The sequence below is a fragment of the Salvia miltiorrhiza genome, chromosome 1 (genome assembly GCF_028751815.1).
Source record: "Salvia miltiorrhiza cultivar Shanhuang (shh) chromosome 1, IMPLAD_Smil_shh, whole genome shotgun sequence".
Taxonomy (NCBI): Eukaryota; Viridiplantae; Streptophyta; class Magnoliopsida; order Lamiales; family Lamiaceae; genus Salvia; species Salvia miltiorrhiza.
Genome location: NC_080387.1, coordinates 59653025 through 59671483, shown reverse-complemented (window position 1 = coordinate 59671483; position 18459 = coordinate 59653025). Strand labels below are relative to the sequence as shown.

General features: G+C 34.2%; 2 protein-coding genes across 2 annotated transcripts; both read right to left on the bottom strand.

Annotated features, from left to right (window-relative positions):
* Positions 1 to 237: 237 nt before the first annotated feature.
* LOC130999577 (probable WRKY transcription factor 21) lies at positions 238 to 2810 on the bottom strand. Its single transcript, XM_057925142.1, has 3 exons — positions 1382 to 2810; positions 1181 to 1306; positions 238 to 756 (listed from the first exon to the last, which is right to left on the bottom strand). The coding sequence occupies exons 1-3, from the start codon at positions 2167 to 2169 to the stop codon at positions 612 to 614; spliced, it is 1059 nt and encodes a 352-aa protein (XP_057781125.1). The 5' UTR covers positions 2170 to 2810; the 3' UTR covers positions 238 to 611.
* Positions 2811 to 12836: 10026 nt separating this feature from the next.
* Positions 12837 to 18318, bottom strand: LOC130999567 (E3 ubiquitin protein ligase DRIP2). Its single transcript, XM_057925128.1, has 8 exons — positions 18095 to 18318; positions 17710 to 17961; positions 16866 to 16965; positions 16137 to 16455; positions 15603 to 16045; positions 15459 to 15512; positions 13527 to 13599; positions 12837 to 13344 (listed from the first exon to the last, which is right to left on the bottom strand). Exons 2-8 carry the CDS (start codon positions 17822 to 17824, stop codon positions 13174 to 13176), a joined length of 1275 nt encoding a protein of 424 aa, XP_057781111.1. The 5' UTR covers positions 17825 to 17961; positions 18095 to 18318; the 3' UTR covers positions 12837 to 13173.
* Positions 18319 to 18459: the final 141 nt, after the last annotated feature.

Genomic DNA, 18459 nt, shown 5'->3' with positions numbered 1-18459 from the left:
AAACTGCTTCATGCTTTAAACTTCAAATACAAATTTAATCTCAAAAGAAGGGACATAATAATGTGGGTTACTTCAAATAATAATAGTATCCTCATTTTATAATTAAATTTAATACAACTTCACAAAATGAAAATAACCTAAAGACGTTGTTCGAAAACACTGAATCAAACTTCCCTAACATCTTGAAATAAATTTCCCCCTATTTGTTCTTAAAAACGTTGTCAAACACTTTTGAACTTCTGAAAAGAAAATTCAAACATCTTATAAACTACTTCAACAAAAAAATGAACTCTCTCCAACAGAATTCAATACTAAATGCAGCAACAAAATAAATAGCTAAGAAAAAACATAAAAGCCAAAAAAGATCACTACCAAAGAAATCCACAAAATTCTCAAAAAACAAGAGGCACTTAAGATTGATTGGAATTCCTTTTTCTTACAACCAAATCTTGATTGAGTTCATTGTCTAGAACTAGAAGCCTTGAAGAAAACTGACCATCCAAACCAAACGACGACGCCCACCTCGCCCCGCCTCAGCTCAAGCAGCTTATGTACAGAACCAATCAAGTCTAATTAAGAAGATGATCTTTTACCAATAATATCAATGCAAATCACGCGTTGGCTGACTGTGATGGCAGCCTCGGGTGGTTGTGTTCGCCTTCATAAGTGACTATAAGCATCGAAGGATCTTCCAAGCATCGCTCCACATGTTTCCTAGCCGGGCACCCTCTCATGCTACTGCATTTGTAGTATCCCCTGCAGATTAAACCATTCATCACAACCACAAAATATCATTCAAGATTTGCTCAAACTGAGTTGAATGATGAAAATTCAATGCCAAAATGCAATAACTGCATATAACGAACAAGAGATATATTCACTTTATCATTTGAACATCTTTGAAAAAAGAAGAAGATGCCGGAGCCACATTACATCAACGAGGCCAGCAGCAAGTGTATAAATCGTTTGGCTCAACTAGTATGCAAAAACATCAAGAAATCGAAACATAAATCTATCAAGCAAATTCTAAACCACATTATTACCACAAACTAATTAACATCATCTCAATAATGAGCAGTTTGAAATGCTATCAAAGACTAGATGGCCACATTCTATACAAAAGTAGAATAGGCCAAACAATCACGACGAGCAATGAGATGCAGAGTCTATGAAGCCATACCGCGGGTGAGGGGAGCCTTTGATCGGCTTTTGGCCATACTTCCTCCACGAGTACTCATCGGGGGGAATATCAGCTATCTTGTTACTTATAGCAGGCACTTTGATAGACCTTTTCACTCTATGCTTCCTGCATAAACATCACACAAATTAAACAACATAGCAAAATCTATGCGATCATCGGGCAAAAACCTAAAACAAGCACCTCTTCTTAGAGCAATGGCATCTACCACTGCCTCCACATTTCACACTCCCATCCTCTCCCCTGCCGGCACACCTCCTCTTGTGATGAAACGATGCCTGATCAGCAGACCGCGCTGCACCAATCAAACGGAAGGCGCTCCCATCCACATTCGCCACGCTCCCATCCATACTCAACGAGGAGATGAATGACCTAGTCGAGGACATTGTAGGCGTGCACGAGGAGCTATCGAAGTTAAGGCTAATGCCGCTATTGCTACGCCTATACACAAGCTCAGCCTGCTGCTGCTGTTTCAACTGCTGCTGCTGCTGCTGCAGCTGAAACCTCTGCTGCTGCTGTAAGAAATGGTAATTCGGCAGCGGCGTCTGCTGCGAGAGGCGGAGATTCTTGCCATGGGAGCTCAATTCCAAAGAAGGGTTTCCCAATGTGAGCGAATTCTTGGCAATGGAGACAGATTCTTGGCGTCGATTGGTGTCAACGGGATTGATCTGAAGCAGATGAAGGGGTTTGGGCTGCTGATGATGGCGATGATCATCGTTTCGGAAAATGGGGGTTTCAAGGAATATGTTTGGAGGAAAAGGAGGTTGGATTTTCCTACTTTTTCTCACTCTAGCATGGCCACAGCTCGAGTTGAGGAGAGAGACAACTTTCTTGAATCTCTGCACAGCTTCCCCTGTTTGTTCCACTAAATTTCCACTCAAATTTTGATCTTGAGCTTGGTTTAAAATGTTAATCACTCTATGGCAGCTCTCCACAGCTGCAATATTTGCCTTTTCAACCTCCTCCATCATCACCCTCACCCCCCACAACAACAAACCACAAAAGTAAAACCCTAATTCCCAAAACCAGAAATGGCAGCGTCCAGCAAAATAACAGATATGTTGCAATAATTCTAAATACACTGATTCAAAAGAAGCTGAAACTGAAAACCCAAATGCCGAAACCAAGAGATTCAAGAGGAGATGGAAAAAAGAGGTTCATTTTTGCAGAGTGAAAATCGACCAAAAAATCCAGATGAAATCAATCAAACGTCAGCAGAAAAATCAAGCTGCAAACAGAGAACATTAAAACCCAGAGAAAGAAAGCAAAGAGAAAATGAAGTCTGGACAAACGGACCTTCAGCTGGGAAAAAAATGGTGTGGATTTAAGCCCTAGATTCTTTCAATTTTCCGTTGTGTGTTACGTTTATGGGATTGAAAGGTGTGAAAGAGAAGACTTTTTTGCTTCGCTTTGGCAGAGAATTGACACGACCCAGAAAATGAAATTACAAAAAGATGCAATCTTTGAAATATTTATAGTCCTAGAGTTGCAAATTATTGCTAGTGAGAGAGCAATAAATGCGTAATTCTAGAGAGAGAGGGAGATGATGGCATTAATATATAAATCTGCGGCAGCATGAGAGAGAAAGCTGGGAAGTGAAACTGCCGTCTCTGTCGCAGATTTCAAAGTGGGGTCAATATCTGGACTTACTTCTATTTTTTAATCATTTAGTTATTTTTATATGCATTTAATAATTGCATTTATATTAGTGTATTTGTTTATTTTGTAGGGATTTTTAAGACAATTTTGGGGGTTTGTATTACTGCGACGCTTTCGCTACTTCCAATGCAAGACTTATGTCTTGTCCTTTTGCTTTTGAGAGCATCTATTCCTATTTTTATTTTTATTTTATTTGGACCAGCAGTTACAGCTTCATACTCAACACTTTTATAACTCTTTCCAATTATATAGTTTTAGTATTTTTTTTATAGAAAAAATATTAATGTATGTGTATTTTGTTAGCATATGTATACTGCGTCATTTATTATTTTAATTTTGGTATATATTTCTTTCGTATCACAAAAATATGAATATTTATAAGTGACATGAATTTTAATAAATATTAAATAAAAGTGTATTGTAAGTGAAAAATAGATCTCATTTTATGAAAAATATAAAATAAAAAGCAAAAGAATTGCAGTGAGGTAGTGTGCAAAAAATAGACAAAAAGTTCATGTTTTATGAGACGAATGAAGTAGTATATCACCGGTGCTTCATATTCTCCATTTTAAAATTTATTTCAGATAATCATAACTTTACATGATTTATTAAGGGGTTATTGCCGTAAAATACATCAAGTTTATCAATTTTCTGGTTTATATCATCACTTTTTATTTTGGTCAAAAAATACATGAATTTATAATTTGTTCTTAATTGTCCCATCATTTATAATTTTGCCCAAATTAATCTGAGGTGGCAGTCGAATTGCCAACGTAGTTGCCGGAATTGCCAAATCACACATACACACATTTCTCTCTCTCTCACAGACACACACACACAAACACGCGCACACACACGCACAGCCCCTCCCTCTTCTTCCTTCTCCGGCGACGGTAGCATCGCCGCTGCTGCCGTCCTCTCATCCCTTAACCATCATCTGTCTCTCTCTCTCACTCTCACAGCCTCTCTCTCTCTCACCAACCGCAGAAACCGTAAAAACGAGCTCAAATCAGCCGCTATGGCTTCATTATCTTCAATTCAACCCGTCGCCGCGCAGGCACCGGCGGGCACCTCTCGCTCCACCAACAAAGCCCTCCCTCCACTGCAGACCTAACAACGCCACCGCCTCCGCCACCGCAACAGCAGCCGCCTCGGTCCTTGTTTAACTGCGACCGCCCCTCCTCCGCGAACAGAGTCCCATCTTCGTCGCAGACCCAACAGCGCCACCGCCTCCGCCCCCGAAATTCGCCACATTTATCCCCGAAACCCTCGAAATTCGCCGCCCCCGAAACCCTCGAAATCCGCCTCGGCTATCATATCACTCTTCTTCGCTTCCAAAAATGAAGCTGTAGAGCTATCATTTGAGGAAATCAAATCCTGCGCCGATTTTGGATAAATCGAAATTGAAGATTGTAGAGAACAACCAATTGTAGAGGATGAGGAGGAAGTGGTTGCAGCAGGGTTGGGGGAAGGGGAAGGCTCCGCCGGGCTGGAGAAAGGGTGGCGGTGGGGGTTGGGGAAGTGGGAGGAGGAGGAAGACGGTCTGTTGGTGGGGTGGAGTGAGGGAGCGGACTGTCGGGTGGGGGTGGGGATGGGGGTGGGGGTGGGGGTGTGGCAACACATCATCACTCTTAAATGCCACGTTGGTGCCATATAAGCCACATAAATGACACATAAGTTTCGATTTCGTCGGAGTTACTCATCGTGGGATTTTTGCGAATAAATTATAAATTCATGTATTTTTTGGCCAAGAAAAAAGGTGATGATATAAACCAGAAAATTAGCAAACTTGATGTATTTTACGGCAATAACCCCATTTATTAAAGCTTGATACAATATATATTTTAAATATAATTTAATAATTTTTGCGTGGATCAAAAAATTATTGCAAAACTGTATCAAAACATAATTGTACATGCATGTTGAGATTTTTGGTATCGATTTGTAAATTATTAAACGCTGCAAAACTAGTAAAAATATACTCAAATATTGGGACATAAATTAATATTTTGTAATAAGATTTTGATAGTGCATACGATAATGTTACGTTTTAATATTTAAATACAAGAATTTTGAATGGTGTATGTTAGTTAAAAACAATACTCCCTCCGTTTTTTATTAAGTGTCCCTAGTCGTTAAAATACACATACCAATAAAATAAGATATTTTACATCTGTAACCTTAATAATTGTCATAATAAATGCATATATACAACTAATTATTACATTCGTACAAGTATTAAATAAGAATAAAATAGAAAAAATATCATAAATATACTCTCAAATTTTGAAATGAGACACTTATTGAGAAACAAAAAAAACATGAGCTAAACGGGACACTTATAAAAAATGGAGGGTGTATGTCCTAAATACTAATTGTTATCTTGTGCGAATTTTGTCCGGAAATATAATCCAAGTGACAAATTAATGAATTATAAATATCTTTGTGTTAATTTAAGTACTCCAAGATGTATCATCAGCTCCAGCTCCTTTCATACCTACCTACCAAATGAAGAAAATCTCATTAGCATTTGCTCACGACTATTTATAGCTACGAGAATATAAATTTAATTCTTCTATTAATGCTCCAGGTGTTTATACTATTTAGGTTATTTTTTTAAGAAAAAACTTACGAAATTGAAATACACATAAACTTTCAATTCAGAATAATTGTTAAGGTGCCTCTGATTTTTTTATTCGAATATAAAATTATATTTAGGAATGTATTTATAATTATATTAGCAGATAGTTTGTATTTGGAATCATATATAAGTAGCTCATGTTTCCACACAAATTCCGTGAAAGAAAATTGGTTGAGACAAAATTCACTTTGAATGTATCTATATATTTCCGCTATCTTTAGTTTTTTTAGAGATGTTTCCTCTATCTTCATAAAGTGTCTCATCTGTTAATACACACATTTCAAAAAAATTAGTAATTTTACTTTTTTTTTTAATCTTTAGTTAGACATGGTAATAGTGATAGTTAAAATAAAAATATACATAATTACATCTAAAAATTAAATATGTTAAATGAGATTATATATTGATTTAGTGTGTCTTAAAATGAATTATAATATATAATATGCTATTATTCTATAACAATTTCATAATGTCATATTAATAATTTTTAATATAAAATTAATTGAAATACATAATTTAAAAAATAAAAATATTAATATTGAAAAAAATAAAATAAGTTTTCTAGTTTCAAGAAAAATATTATTATTTAAAAATATAAATTATTTAATATGTCTAAGACTTTAAATTATCATAACTTAATCGTTTTAAATTATTTTTTACTAATCATAATGAAAGTCCTTCTGTGATGTTTCATGTGAGACGCATATTATATATTTTATTCAAGACATAAATAAATGAAAATAAAAAAGGTACATGCCCTATCTAAAAAATTAGAAAAAAAAATGCATAAATTTTAAAATTAAAGATTAGTGACGGTTAATTGAAGGATTAATGGACAGTACGGTTAATTTAATTTTCATGTATTGATTTTAAATTTTACTTAAATTATGATATTAATTTTTCTATAATTTATAAAAATTTCAAGTTGAACATTCCCTTTTTAATAGTCCCTCCGTCCACGAAAGAACTTCCTATTTTTCCTTTTTAGGACGTCCATAAAAGAACTTCCTACCCATTTTTGGACAATATTCCACCACTTATAATCCTCTTACTTTTCATTTTTCACAACTCCCAATATTAATTATAACATCTTTTCACCACTCCCAATACATTCAACTACCTTTTACCCACTCTCAATACACTCAATAATATTTTTTTCTTAAAACTCGTGTCACTCCCTCCTATGAAGTTCTTTCATGGACGGAGGGAGTACAATCTATCTATACTATACTAAAAATGGAGTTTTCAATTTCAAATTGATTTCAAATCAATTTTAAAATCGAGTGGCAATTTTGTAGTTAAAATAAAATTGAAGGTTTATTTATAAGCTATACATCTTTTTTTTCCTTTTCCTTTAACTTCTTATTTCTCTATTTTATTTCTTTTTTAAAATTATGGAATTCGACTAATTATAAAATATTTGATATGCATATCAAATTAAAGATCATGACAAGAGCTTGAATTTGATACTCCTAGGTTATGTAAATATTGGATTTAATATATAAAAATTATATTTATTTAAAGATTAAAACTTAAGAAAATTCTCTCTCCTCTCTCCTCTTTTTTTTGAATAAATCTATTTTTTTTCAATTATCTTTTAACATATATTATTTTCTTTTTTTACAAAATCAATTTTTATTAATATGAATTATTATTTATTATTTTATATTAAACTAAAATATATTTATCTTAAATTATACTAGTATTTTTTATTATATTTAGAATTTTTATATAATAATTAAATTAATGTCAATTTTATACATAATAAAATATAAAAATATTTTTCGTGCATTGCACGATTGCAAATGCTAGTACTATATTAAAAAGGCAGTTTCCAATTTCAAATCAATTTTAAAATTGAGTGGCAATTTTGTAGTTATAATAAAATTGAAGGTTTATGTTTAAATTATATTTTTCTTTTTATTTTCCATTTCTTTAACTTCTTATTTGTTGTTTTATTTCTTTCCAAATTTGTGAAATTTGATTAATTATAAAATATTTAATATGCATATCAAATTAAAGATCACGATAAGAGCTTTAATTTGATATATTTTATGTAAAAGTTTGATTTAAAACGTACAAATTAAATTTTTTTAAATATTAAAATTTTATAAATTTCTCTCTCCGCTCTCAGCTTTTTGGAAAAAAATGTATTTTTAATTCTTTTTTATTAGTATTTTTTTTATATTTTTTTAAAACTTTTTTTTTTTACTTTTCATAATATCATATTCTATAATTGTAAATTTTTTTTATTTTTAAATAATATGATAATTGAATTAGTATTAATTTTTATATAAATATAAAAAATAAAAAATATTTTCCCGTGCATTGCATGGGATGCAAATACTAGTATAGATTAATGCATGAAACACACCCTCCCACTCCAAAAAAAGAAGAAGAACACAAAGAACCTTTAGAGATGAAAATGATAAAATAGAAAGTTTTGCATTATTTTATCATGAAATTCTAAAATTAAATATTTATTCTATAATACTTCCTTCGTCCCACTTCAATTGGTACACTTGTTTTTTTTTTTTTTTTTTATCCCACTTCAATTGACACTTTTCAAAAATAGTATATGACCCATATCTTCTCTACACACATTAAATAAATGGTCTCCATCTACTTTACACACTTAACCCTTTATTCTTAATCTCCGTGCTCAAAGTAAAAGTGTCAATTGATGTGGGACGGAGGAAGTAATATTTGTTGTGTTTTTTCTTTCTCTTTTTCTTTTTTCTTTTTGTAATGTTAGATGTTTGTTGGCATTTGCTTCCAAAGGAGACTCGTATCTGGACACTTAGCCGTTGCGGATTATCCAATAAGGACTCGACACGTGTGCTTATAAATTGTCGAATACCGACACGTAGTGTAGGGTGGTGCCTATCACGCCTCCGGCTTCAAGTGTGATTATCGTGACCTCTGGGATAGGGGCCCACAAATACAATTAGGAAAATCGTTGACTTTTTCACCTACGACTCGTTCTCTCTGTCGTGCAAAATCAATTTTTTATTTTTAGTTTTATATTTTGAGGGCATAAAATTTATAGAGAAATGGAGATATTTTTTTAAATGAATACACAAATAATTATGTGTGAATCTCAATGATATTTGATATAAATAATGAATTATGTAAGAATATTTGTTATATTAAATTTTCATTTCAATAAGTGATTTATTAAAATGAGATGTCCAAATAAGAAAATATGTCATACTGAATCGGAACGGATAGAATACAATTTTTCATGACATGTGACATTTATTTGGAGATTCTTTTATATATATATAAAACAAGTTTCCAATGAAAGAAAGAAAATAGAAGATATATATATGTCACTAAACTAAATTACTACATAGTAACATAGTTATTGTCACGAGAGTCGTGACAATAAAGTTTTGGAGTCGTTTTCAAGGAAAGATTTGGGATATTGAGAGACTTGTTTTACAGATCAAGGGTAGACTTTGGAGTTGGAATGAGGTCTATAAAGTTTTGGAGTTGAGAATCCCTTTCACCATGTGGTGCTCAAAGGGTTTCAATTTTTCCTTCTTGTTTTGATTGGCATTCCTGGTGCCTTGCTTTTTATCTTAATAAAATTTTAATTTTACCGATCAAAAAAAAAAAACATAGTTATTGTCACTATATATATGAGATGAATTGAACTGAAAAGTCATAGTATTAGTGGCCCAGCTGGACCATGTTGTCTATTTCAAGACCACATGCAATATCCTAAACTCCTACTCACACTATATAAGAGTAATAAGACCCGTGCAAACATAAATTATTTATTTTAATATACAAGAATTTTTCGAATGAAACATATCGGGAAGTATGTTATGTATTGCTAGGAAATTTTCAAAGTTACAAACCAATTCACTTATACAGATAAAGGTTGGCGAATGTGATTATATGAATTAATGACAAAAAATGACCTCTGTTTAGATAAATATGTTATGAATTATCTACTAATTAATAGCTTAAACTTATCGTTACTTTAATTACTATGTTAATGCATTTAACCTAATCTACCAAACTTAGAAAAAAAAGAAACTAAAGATGAGAGATGTAATATATATGGAATATGTGGTTGCTCAAGTCAAGCAAGAAGTGGAGAAATCTTATTTTTAATATTATCTAATGATACCACTAACACCATTATCAACTCAATAAACTCAGATTATGATTCACTTCGTTTACATGTGTGATTTGACTCTTAACTTTTACTCCCACTCACCCCAAATCATTTTACCAACTTTTTATTCCATTCAAATGAATTGTGCCATATATATATGATTGCATTTAGTAAGATATTTTTATATGACTATATGGAAAATGTATATATTGAAAACCATAGACTTTTGCTGTGAATATCCCTGTATATATATAATCACTAATATAAAAGTAGAACATATAGAAAGAATAGCAAATCATTCTTGAAAAAAAAAATTGTACCTTGAAAATAAGTTAGAGAATTCGTTCTTGAGCCCAATTCTACAATTTCCAACCTCAACGTATGCATTTTCCAACGGCATGATTTCTTTTATTATAACAATTTAAAACAAAAAATGAGAACTTTTGTTATTGAGTGAGGAGAAAAAAAGAGAGCAAGATATAACGTACTTTGAAGGCCACAACACTTTATTTTTTGCATGCCAAAAAGCATATAAAGGCAAATCTGCTCTTAGGGATCCGTTCAAGACATAATTGCTTTATCATATTAGCCCATTATCATTACAATAATACACACCAGCAAATCCATAACCCACCTCCAGTAAAATAATTATTACTCCCTCTATCCATTAAGTATAACTCTATATTTTTTAACATGATTATTAAGAATAAAAGTGATTAAAAAATAAAAATGATAAAAAAATATGAAATCCACATCTTTTTGTGAAATAAAAGAGGTTGTTTTAGAAGAGTCATTATTAATGAAAAAGATAAAAAAGCTAAGTGAACCGTTATTAATGAAACAAAAGTACTCCCTTCGTTCCACGAATCTTGACACGTTTGGGTCCGGCACGAGAATTAAGGAGTTGTAGATTAATGTTTTAAGTGTGTAGTTAATAAAGTATAAAAGTGATAAAGTATGAGATAAAATGTAATAAAAGTGATAAAGTATGAGAGAGAATGTAATAATTATTATCTTATTTGAAAATGTGTTAAGATTCGTGGGTTGGCCCAAAAAGGAATACGTGTCAAGATTCGTGGGGCGGATGGAGTAATTTGCTAATAAGATGATATTATTAGGATAAGTGAAAAATAGAAAATGAAATCAAATAGAAGCGAGTTAAATTGTTTTGGTTCGACACATTGTCCAGGATCAATTTTTATAATTTATAAAAATTCACTTCCTATTAAAGAACATGTATGACAATATTGTACAGAAGTCAAGATCAGAATTCAGACTCATAATTCAATGACATTACACATAGGTGATTGAATATGAATTTTGCTATGGATCTTAATTCGTCTCATATAATTAAGATTCTCCATTTTTTAATTTGATTTTATCTGGAAAAAGGCATAATTGTTAGTGTGAATTAGGTTAGTTTTGGTCCTACCCCATCATGTCCCTATCCACTTAATCACTCCCACTCCCACCCTCACACATGACACAAGACAATCTTTCAATTTGAATTGGTGGAATGGTGATTTGAACTGCAACCTTTTTATTTATTATACTTAGCATGTATAGTGGGCAAGACATTTTAGTTTTTTGTATCTTTCATTTTAATTTTGAAATTTTAATGATTACGTGGATTAATTAATTATGATTGATCTTTGTTAAACTTGAAATATGTTTTTGAACTTGAGCTTGACATATATTTTTGATCTACTCTAAATTCATGTCCAAAAAATCACACAATGGAGAGCATAACATTACCCAAAATAACAATAATTCAGAATCGCGAAGTTTTAGAGATTTGTTTGAAATGAGATATGTTGAAGAGATGGTAATTGCATTTGGCATCAACTTTTGAAACCCTCATTAATGTGAGTCAAGGTGCCTCACTTTGTGGTAGGCCTTCTCATCATTCCTTGTTCGCGTCTTTAATTTGTATTATTAATGCTACTCTATTTTCATTTCAAAATAAAAAATACTCTAAATGAAGATTAATTTAATACCAAAATCTTCAGTTAATTCAGTTTCGACTATTAGGGCTAAAATGGCTGTTAGATATCAACTTTAGTTTATTTGATTTAGTTAATCAGACAGCTAAAACAAACCGAATAACTATGTTTTTGTGTGAGAGAGAGAGAGAGAGTTTTTCTTGATTGAGTTTAGTAGTGAGTGTGTCTGGGCAAAGAGGTGTTTATGATGCATTTTGGGAGATGCAACTGTGTTTTTACAACATTTTGTGAGAATTGAAGAATCAAATCTGTAGGAAGTGAGCATGACGTATATATAGCAGTAAATAATGTGATAAGTGGGCACACAAAATACACCACATTATGATAAGGCACGAACCAGAATTTTTTCGTTTGAATTCCCCTTCCTTTGTTGTACATCCATTTGTTAGACTTGAACTGTTTTTTCCCTAGCTTTTTATATTATGTAAATAATAAGTTCAGCATCATTATTATGTTACTCGTGTTTCATGATCTCTAGAGATTCAAGAACTTGGACCATATATATAATTGCATCAGATGCCTTTTAGACAGATCGATTAAAATAATTTCTGGTAAATCTTGTTTCTTAGCCCTGAGTTTCAACCAAAGAATTCGTGTCTAGAAGGGCTGAAATTCTGGTCCACTTTTCACAACACATGCAACTCAAAGAGGACAAAACAACCATCACTAATATACATATTGAATAAGCAGACTAAAACTATGCGACTTTGAAATGTTTTTACTATTGCCTAATCCTCAAATAACCAAGATATAACACGAATCACAACTATGAAACTTCCCACATCCTCTCCATCCATTCCCTTTCCACACAAAACGACTTGCACAAGAACAACCCATGTTGCAGATGTAAGTATTGGGATTGTGATTTTTATTTTTCGACACAATCCCTTATCTTTTAACCTCAATATCACACAATAAATAATGTGAACCTCTTTTTTCATTCACAACACACTCGATTAACATTCTTAAAATCTATGCCCCAAAAAAGTATGCACACACTCTTTCAATACGGAGTATATGGAACAAACTCGATGCAAGTGAAGAATGCAACACCTAATTTGATTGATGCTATCCTGCACTTTTTTGGTGCATAATTTGAGTGATTTGGTGGAAAAACAATTCTAATACAAAAAGACCAACTTAATTATAATATTTACACCCTAGAAGAATACAAGAACTAACAAACAAAATGCACAATCTGAACTAAAAGAAGGAAAAATATGTGCTTTTTAAGCAGTCACAAATAACCATAATTATGTCAGTCCAATTTAATGTAATAAGTAAAGATGAAAAAAAGATAAAAAAAAAAAAAAATGCAAGTTTCACAATCCACATAGCATGCACGAGTACAACCATGTGCTACAATAAACCACAGGTGATTCAAGTCACTAAAACATGCCACATTCACTCATAGCCTCGTCTTTCAAATGCGCCCTCATTGTGGCCTCTCATGCACTGTTAGGACCATGCTCCTCGACGCCCAAGTGTGGCGATCGTGAAAGGCAGCTCTTGCCATCGGGGGGAAAAATCGAGGCACGAGAGTCTAAGAATCAGGAGCTCTGCGAGCATAGCCCAACACCATCACGAAATCCTTGGCTGTTGAGCCGATTGTGGCTTTCACTCTGTCTGTACTAGTTGTTTGAAGCCACAGATCAACCAGATTGTTCAGCGTTAGCGTGGGGATGACGGTCTGACCCATGCACTTGATGTCAACCTGGAGTTTGATCGGCAGAAAATATCACATGAACTGACCGGAGCTGTAAACTCAATTTTGTGCAATCTAAATTTGAGTGCTGACTGAGAGGTAAACAGTTTGATTCACATGTTTCTATCAAAGAAACGGGAAGCTAGACTCCCACAGAAGTGAATGTTCATTAACTATAGAAATGCGGTTACCTCAACATCATTTGTAAGATCTAACTTCCTCTTGAGGTACTTTTGAATGAACGAAACTGGTATGCTTCCATCCCTGTGAAACAGGGCAGTGAATGAGAAAATAAGGTTCAGTTATATTATTATATATGACATAATCCATCATAGAAACAATATTGTGAACCATGTATTATGCAACTCTAACACCAGTGATCCATTACTACTGGAATCAAGAATTCGTATCTTCTTCTACGTTATGATTAAACACTGGACCAGTTCACCAGGGGAAGAACAGGTTTATATCACACTATTGAGTTTTGCAAGAAAAATATTAGCAATTGTATAAATAATAAAATCTTCCTCGCAGAAAGTGAATTTTCAGAAGAAACAATAATAATATAAAAATCAAGACTGAAAAATTGAATTTGTGATTAAAACCCTAGAAATTCGGCAGGCGCCATCAATCAAACATATGTTAAATTCACTGGAGATAAGTAGATTCCCGAATCCCCAAAATTATTTCAACTGTAATTCCGCATCAGACTTTGGTAGCAATTCTAGAAGGACCAATAAGTATTACGTGTGTGCACCAATAACTCAATCAACATGTTGTCCATTGAATCAGACATAAAATGACCACTGACATAAGGATGAATGGCGAAATAGGGTTTACAGAAAAGCACGAGGATGGACAAAGCACAGAGGGTGCATAGAAAAGCATGAGGAAATTAGATGATTTGGTTTCAACATGGATATTGAATAGATAACGCAATCAGCAGATATTTCATGAATTAAGGCAACTTGATGAGCCGCCGCCCAACTATAAACCACAGAAAGTATTAACAAGGAATGTATCTCAGCTCAGAGTTCAACCTTCACTTTTTGCGCATTGCTAATTCATCGCAAGTTGAAGTATTTATTTTGTATGATGTTACTGTATACCAAACACAGTCCAAAACTGTTGGTATCCTCTAGCACTAAAACATGCCATGGTTTAGATGTAACTACAAAATATGAGTATTAATTTAGCAAAGTTGGATATAAGCTAATAAACCAACAGTTCTGAATCAAAACTAAAGTCAATACATGTATCATGTGCATCCACACATTCATAGAAATATCACTCATAGCATCAAATCAGGTCCAACAGGAAATTAGCCCATTACCATACCGGCAACCCCATTTAGAAAGGGGTTTTCATGCATTTAGAGAGAGAGAGAGAAGTTAATTGTGGAAATCAACTTCATTAGAACAAAATTCATAGACATAAGGACCACTTGTAATCTGCCAAAGGCACCAATGCTGTAAAATAGCTGGACAAAGCAATTATCTAAGTGGATCCAAGCAAAAACAATGAAGGCAAATTCTCAAGCTACTTAATGCAAGCTCCATAAGAAATCATCAACGAAGACCTATAGTTCTGTTGAGCGAATTCTTTCAAATCTAGGATAAAAAAGAAGATTAAAACAGTTAAAAAAACTGCATTGCCGCTGACATTTGCTAAGATTGTTTCAGATGGACTACTGTGGTGTCAAAAGCATATTCATGAGATAAAGGTCAAATTTTGCAGAAACACAAGCAATATACATGTACAATTTCACTTCTTTCCATAATGGTCAAACCAAGATAATTAAAACAAGACTGACAGACACTTAACATTAACCAGATCTACATGTCAAGAGATTTACAATGGCTTCAAATTTGTAAAAGAAAGAAATATCATAATTAATTGATTAGGACAATTAAAACACAGCTAATAACTAGGCATTATATTATCAAACTGGCACAGGAACATAAGACACTGCTCATCTCATTTTCCATGAAAGATATTTCTTAATTTTCTCCTTCCTCACTATATGACGTCACAAGACACAAAATGAGAACCTCTTATTGGATATGCCAAAGCAGAAAAATTACATTCAACAGCCAGAACAGCAAAATATAGTAAGAACTTACTTTATTCTCAAGTAACTTGCCGAAATCTGAGGCAAGGGCAATGCATCTCCCTCCCTGAAAAGTTATTTTAGAAATCAGATAGATCAGCAAAAAGTTCTCATTCAGAAGATCCAATCCCCATAAGGCTCGACATAAGCTACTTACAGTTCGTTGGAGGCAACTAAAGAAAACCAAATGGGACAATTTCTTCTGTCGAATTTAGCACCGGCAGCATCAAGCACAACCTGAGGCGGAACTCTGAAGTTCCCAAAATTTTGCACTTTCTGCCGGACTCTGCGTAGCTTCTTAGGCCTCTCAATTTCCGGAGGGGTATGGTCACTACAATTCTTCTCTTCTTTAACTTTGGATTTCTTCCTCTGTTCCTTATTTTTAGTTTTTCTGAGAAGACCCTCCTTCTCATAAGGATTCTGTTCTTCAGATTTGACATGAGAATCTTGTGTGTTGAACTTAGAGGATTTGCTTCGATTTGCTGCTTCGACCAAGCAAGTTAAAGGCTTCCAGAGATCAACTTTTCCTTCCCAATGCTCAGAACAATTTTCTCTTTCTTTGTTAGGACTGTGATTAGATGGCTCACCAGCAGAAGAGTTCTGCAACAATAGCAGTAAGCATGCATATTGGTACATGGAATGTAGAAAGTAGCTGATCTCTGATGTTCACAATCTTCTAAACTGCACATACCTGTCTATTATTGTGAGTAGATTTGTTCAGCATCTCTTGTGAGCTAGAGCTTTCAGGTTGGTCCTCAACAGAATTCACAACAGGCTTTTCTATGGTAAAGCTGGAACCCCTTGATGCTTTTCTAGCAACGGATTTTGATCTTCTCCCAGTCATGCCGACCTGTGCTGATACTCTTGGGGTACTGACCACCAATGATGAAAGAGACCTTTCTTTCCGCTTAGCAGGCAATGCAACAGGCGTCACTACCTCAGGGGCCTTAACTTTTATCCTCTTATGTGGAAATATTTTTGCCCTCACGTCTTGCAAATTATGATCCGGCCTGATCAGAAAGGTACCAAGATATTAGTGAAACGATGAGAAGACCCTTCTAATTTACCTCAAATCCACAAATCTTCATGAATTACTAGCTAGGAACACATAACACCAATAGAAGAGAGTAAAATATAAGAGTATACTCAAGTATACATCATTCAGAAGGAGCTTCAGAGTATACTCAAGTAAAGATTGCCACCCTGACTATCTAAATTAGAAGTTTAACCATAGTATTCCAATTAGCTTCACTCGTAGACATGCTTTTCTATGTCCAACAAAGGGGGAAAAAAAAGACTGCATAAAAGCTTGTTTGACAGGTTGTGTGCTCATGCAAAGGTTGTATATCCTTGTTTGTAGTTAAGTTGGAAAACAAAAGTCACAATATCAAGTAAATCAAAACAATATAGTAGAACTGACCTCAACTTCTCCAATGGTACACATCCCAAGTCGATATTGCATATTGGGCAACATTCCATTTCCTCGTCTGAGAGCTTCTTGTATATGCATTTCCTGCAAACTACATAGCATCATAGAGCAAGAATATCAGACAATGCATAGATAAATATTCAAACAAAGATGTATAAACACATAAAACAAATTACCGAAAATCTTAGAGACAAGAAAAGCAATGCATCATCAATTAGAGTAAATATGCACAGATGGTATAAAAAAAAGTACTCTTGGCATAAAACATGTTGTGGGACAACTAACAAACTTAAAACAATGAACCGCCCAGGCACGCACTGTCAATTGGCCCATTCATGTTGAAGGACTTTGGTGAGAAATTTTTTACACTTGTCATTAGCTTTTGAATCTTAATTAGCATGTGGTTAAAGAAATCTTACAGCTTTAAATCAAAAATTCTCAAACCACCATTACTTTCGTGAATAAAACAAGAGAACAAAGGGCACTAATCCCATCTCCTTTCATTCAATTCACCAGCATTCACATTGCACATATCACCACTAAACACACAACATCTCTTACGCGTGGAGCAACAAATTCAGTATACAAAAGACAAATTCCCACAAACAGGAGCTCGTAAAACCAAAAATCAAAAGCAAACCACAAACGCATCTAAATACCCAGATCAATAACACGCAATCCACACGACGAAAACCCAGATGCCGACCGAAAAACCCAGGTCAAAAAGGGCACACTGAAATCCAAATCAAAATCCCAACAACCGGCCACGATTTACGAGTAAATCAGAAATCCAAGACAATCGGAGAAAGAAAGACGAGAAGCAGCGGCGGCTCACAAGTGTGGAGGCATTCGATAATTGTAGTGGCGTCGCGGAAGAGCTTGTGGCAGAGAGGGCATGTCATGCATGGCGCCACCGCCTCCCTCCTCACCTCAACCACCTGGTGCGACATCGTATTATCCAATTCACTCAATTCGACGGGACAACACCACCGCAGTCGAACCCACGTTACCTTATGAGGTGCATGCTATGCCCCCAAGCGCGTAGGAGGTGGGATTTACGTCCGTTTCCTTTCTCTCTCTACTGCGCCTGCATTAAACCCATGACCAAAACCACACAATTATCAACAAAAAACCATGAGCTTCGCTAAACAAGAGACATGGAGTGTGAGTGAGGCAAGGAATAACGCGCAGATTTGAGATGAATTGTTGCCAACACAAACCTGCAAATCGAGGACTGATTCGGGAAGAGGTGATTTGGGGGAAACGGGGACGTGGGCTGAAGGCTGAAGCCTTGTGGATGATCTGTGAGTGCGTGTTCTGTGTGTGCGGTGCGGGGGAGGAGTCGAAATCGAGAGACAGAGAGAGAGAAAGAGGAGAGAGAGAGAGAGAGAGGAGGGCTTTGTTGTTACAATCAGCATGAACCAAAATATAGACTTTTTAAACTGATGTATGTATCTATTACTATTCTAAGCGAAATTTTAAATCTTCTTTTCGCAATAGAGGTTAGTTAAAGCTATAAAATAAGTCGTTAAGAAATGCAGCTTTTCAAATTCAATTAAGTGCGTAACAAAATTTCTCATATTTC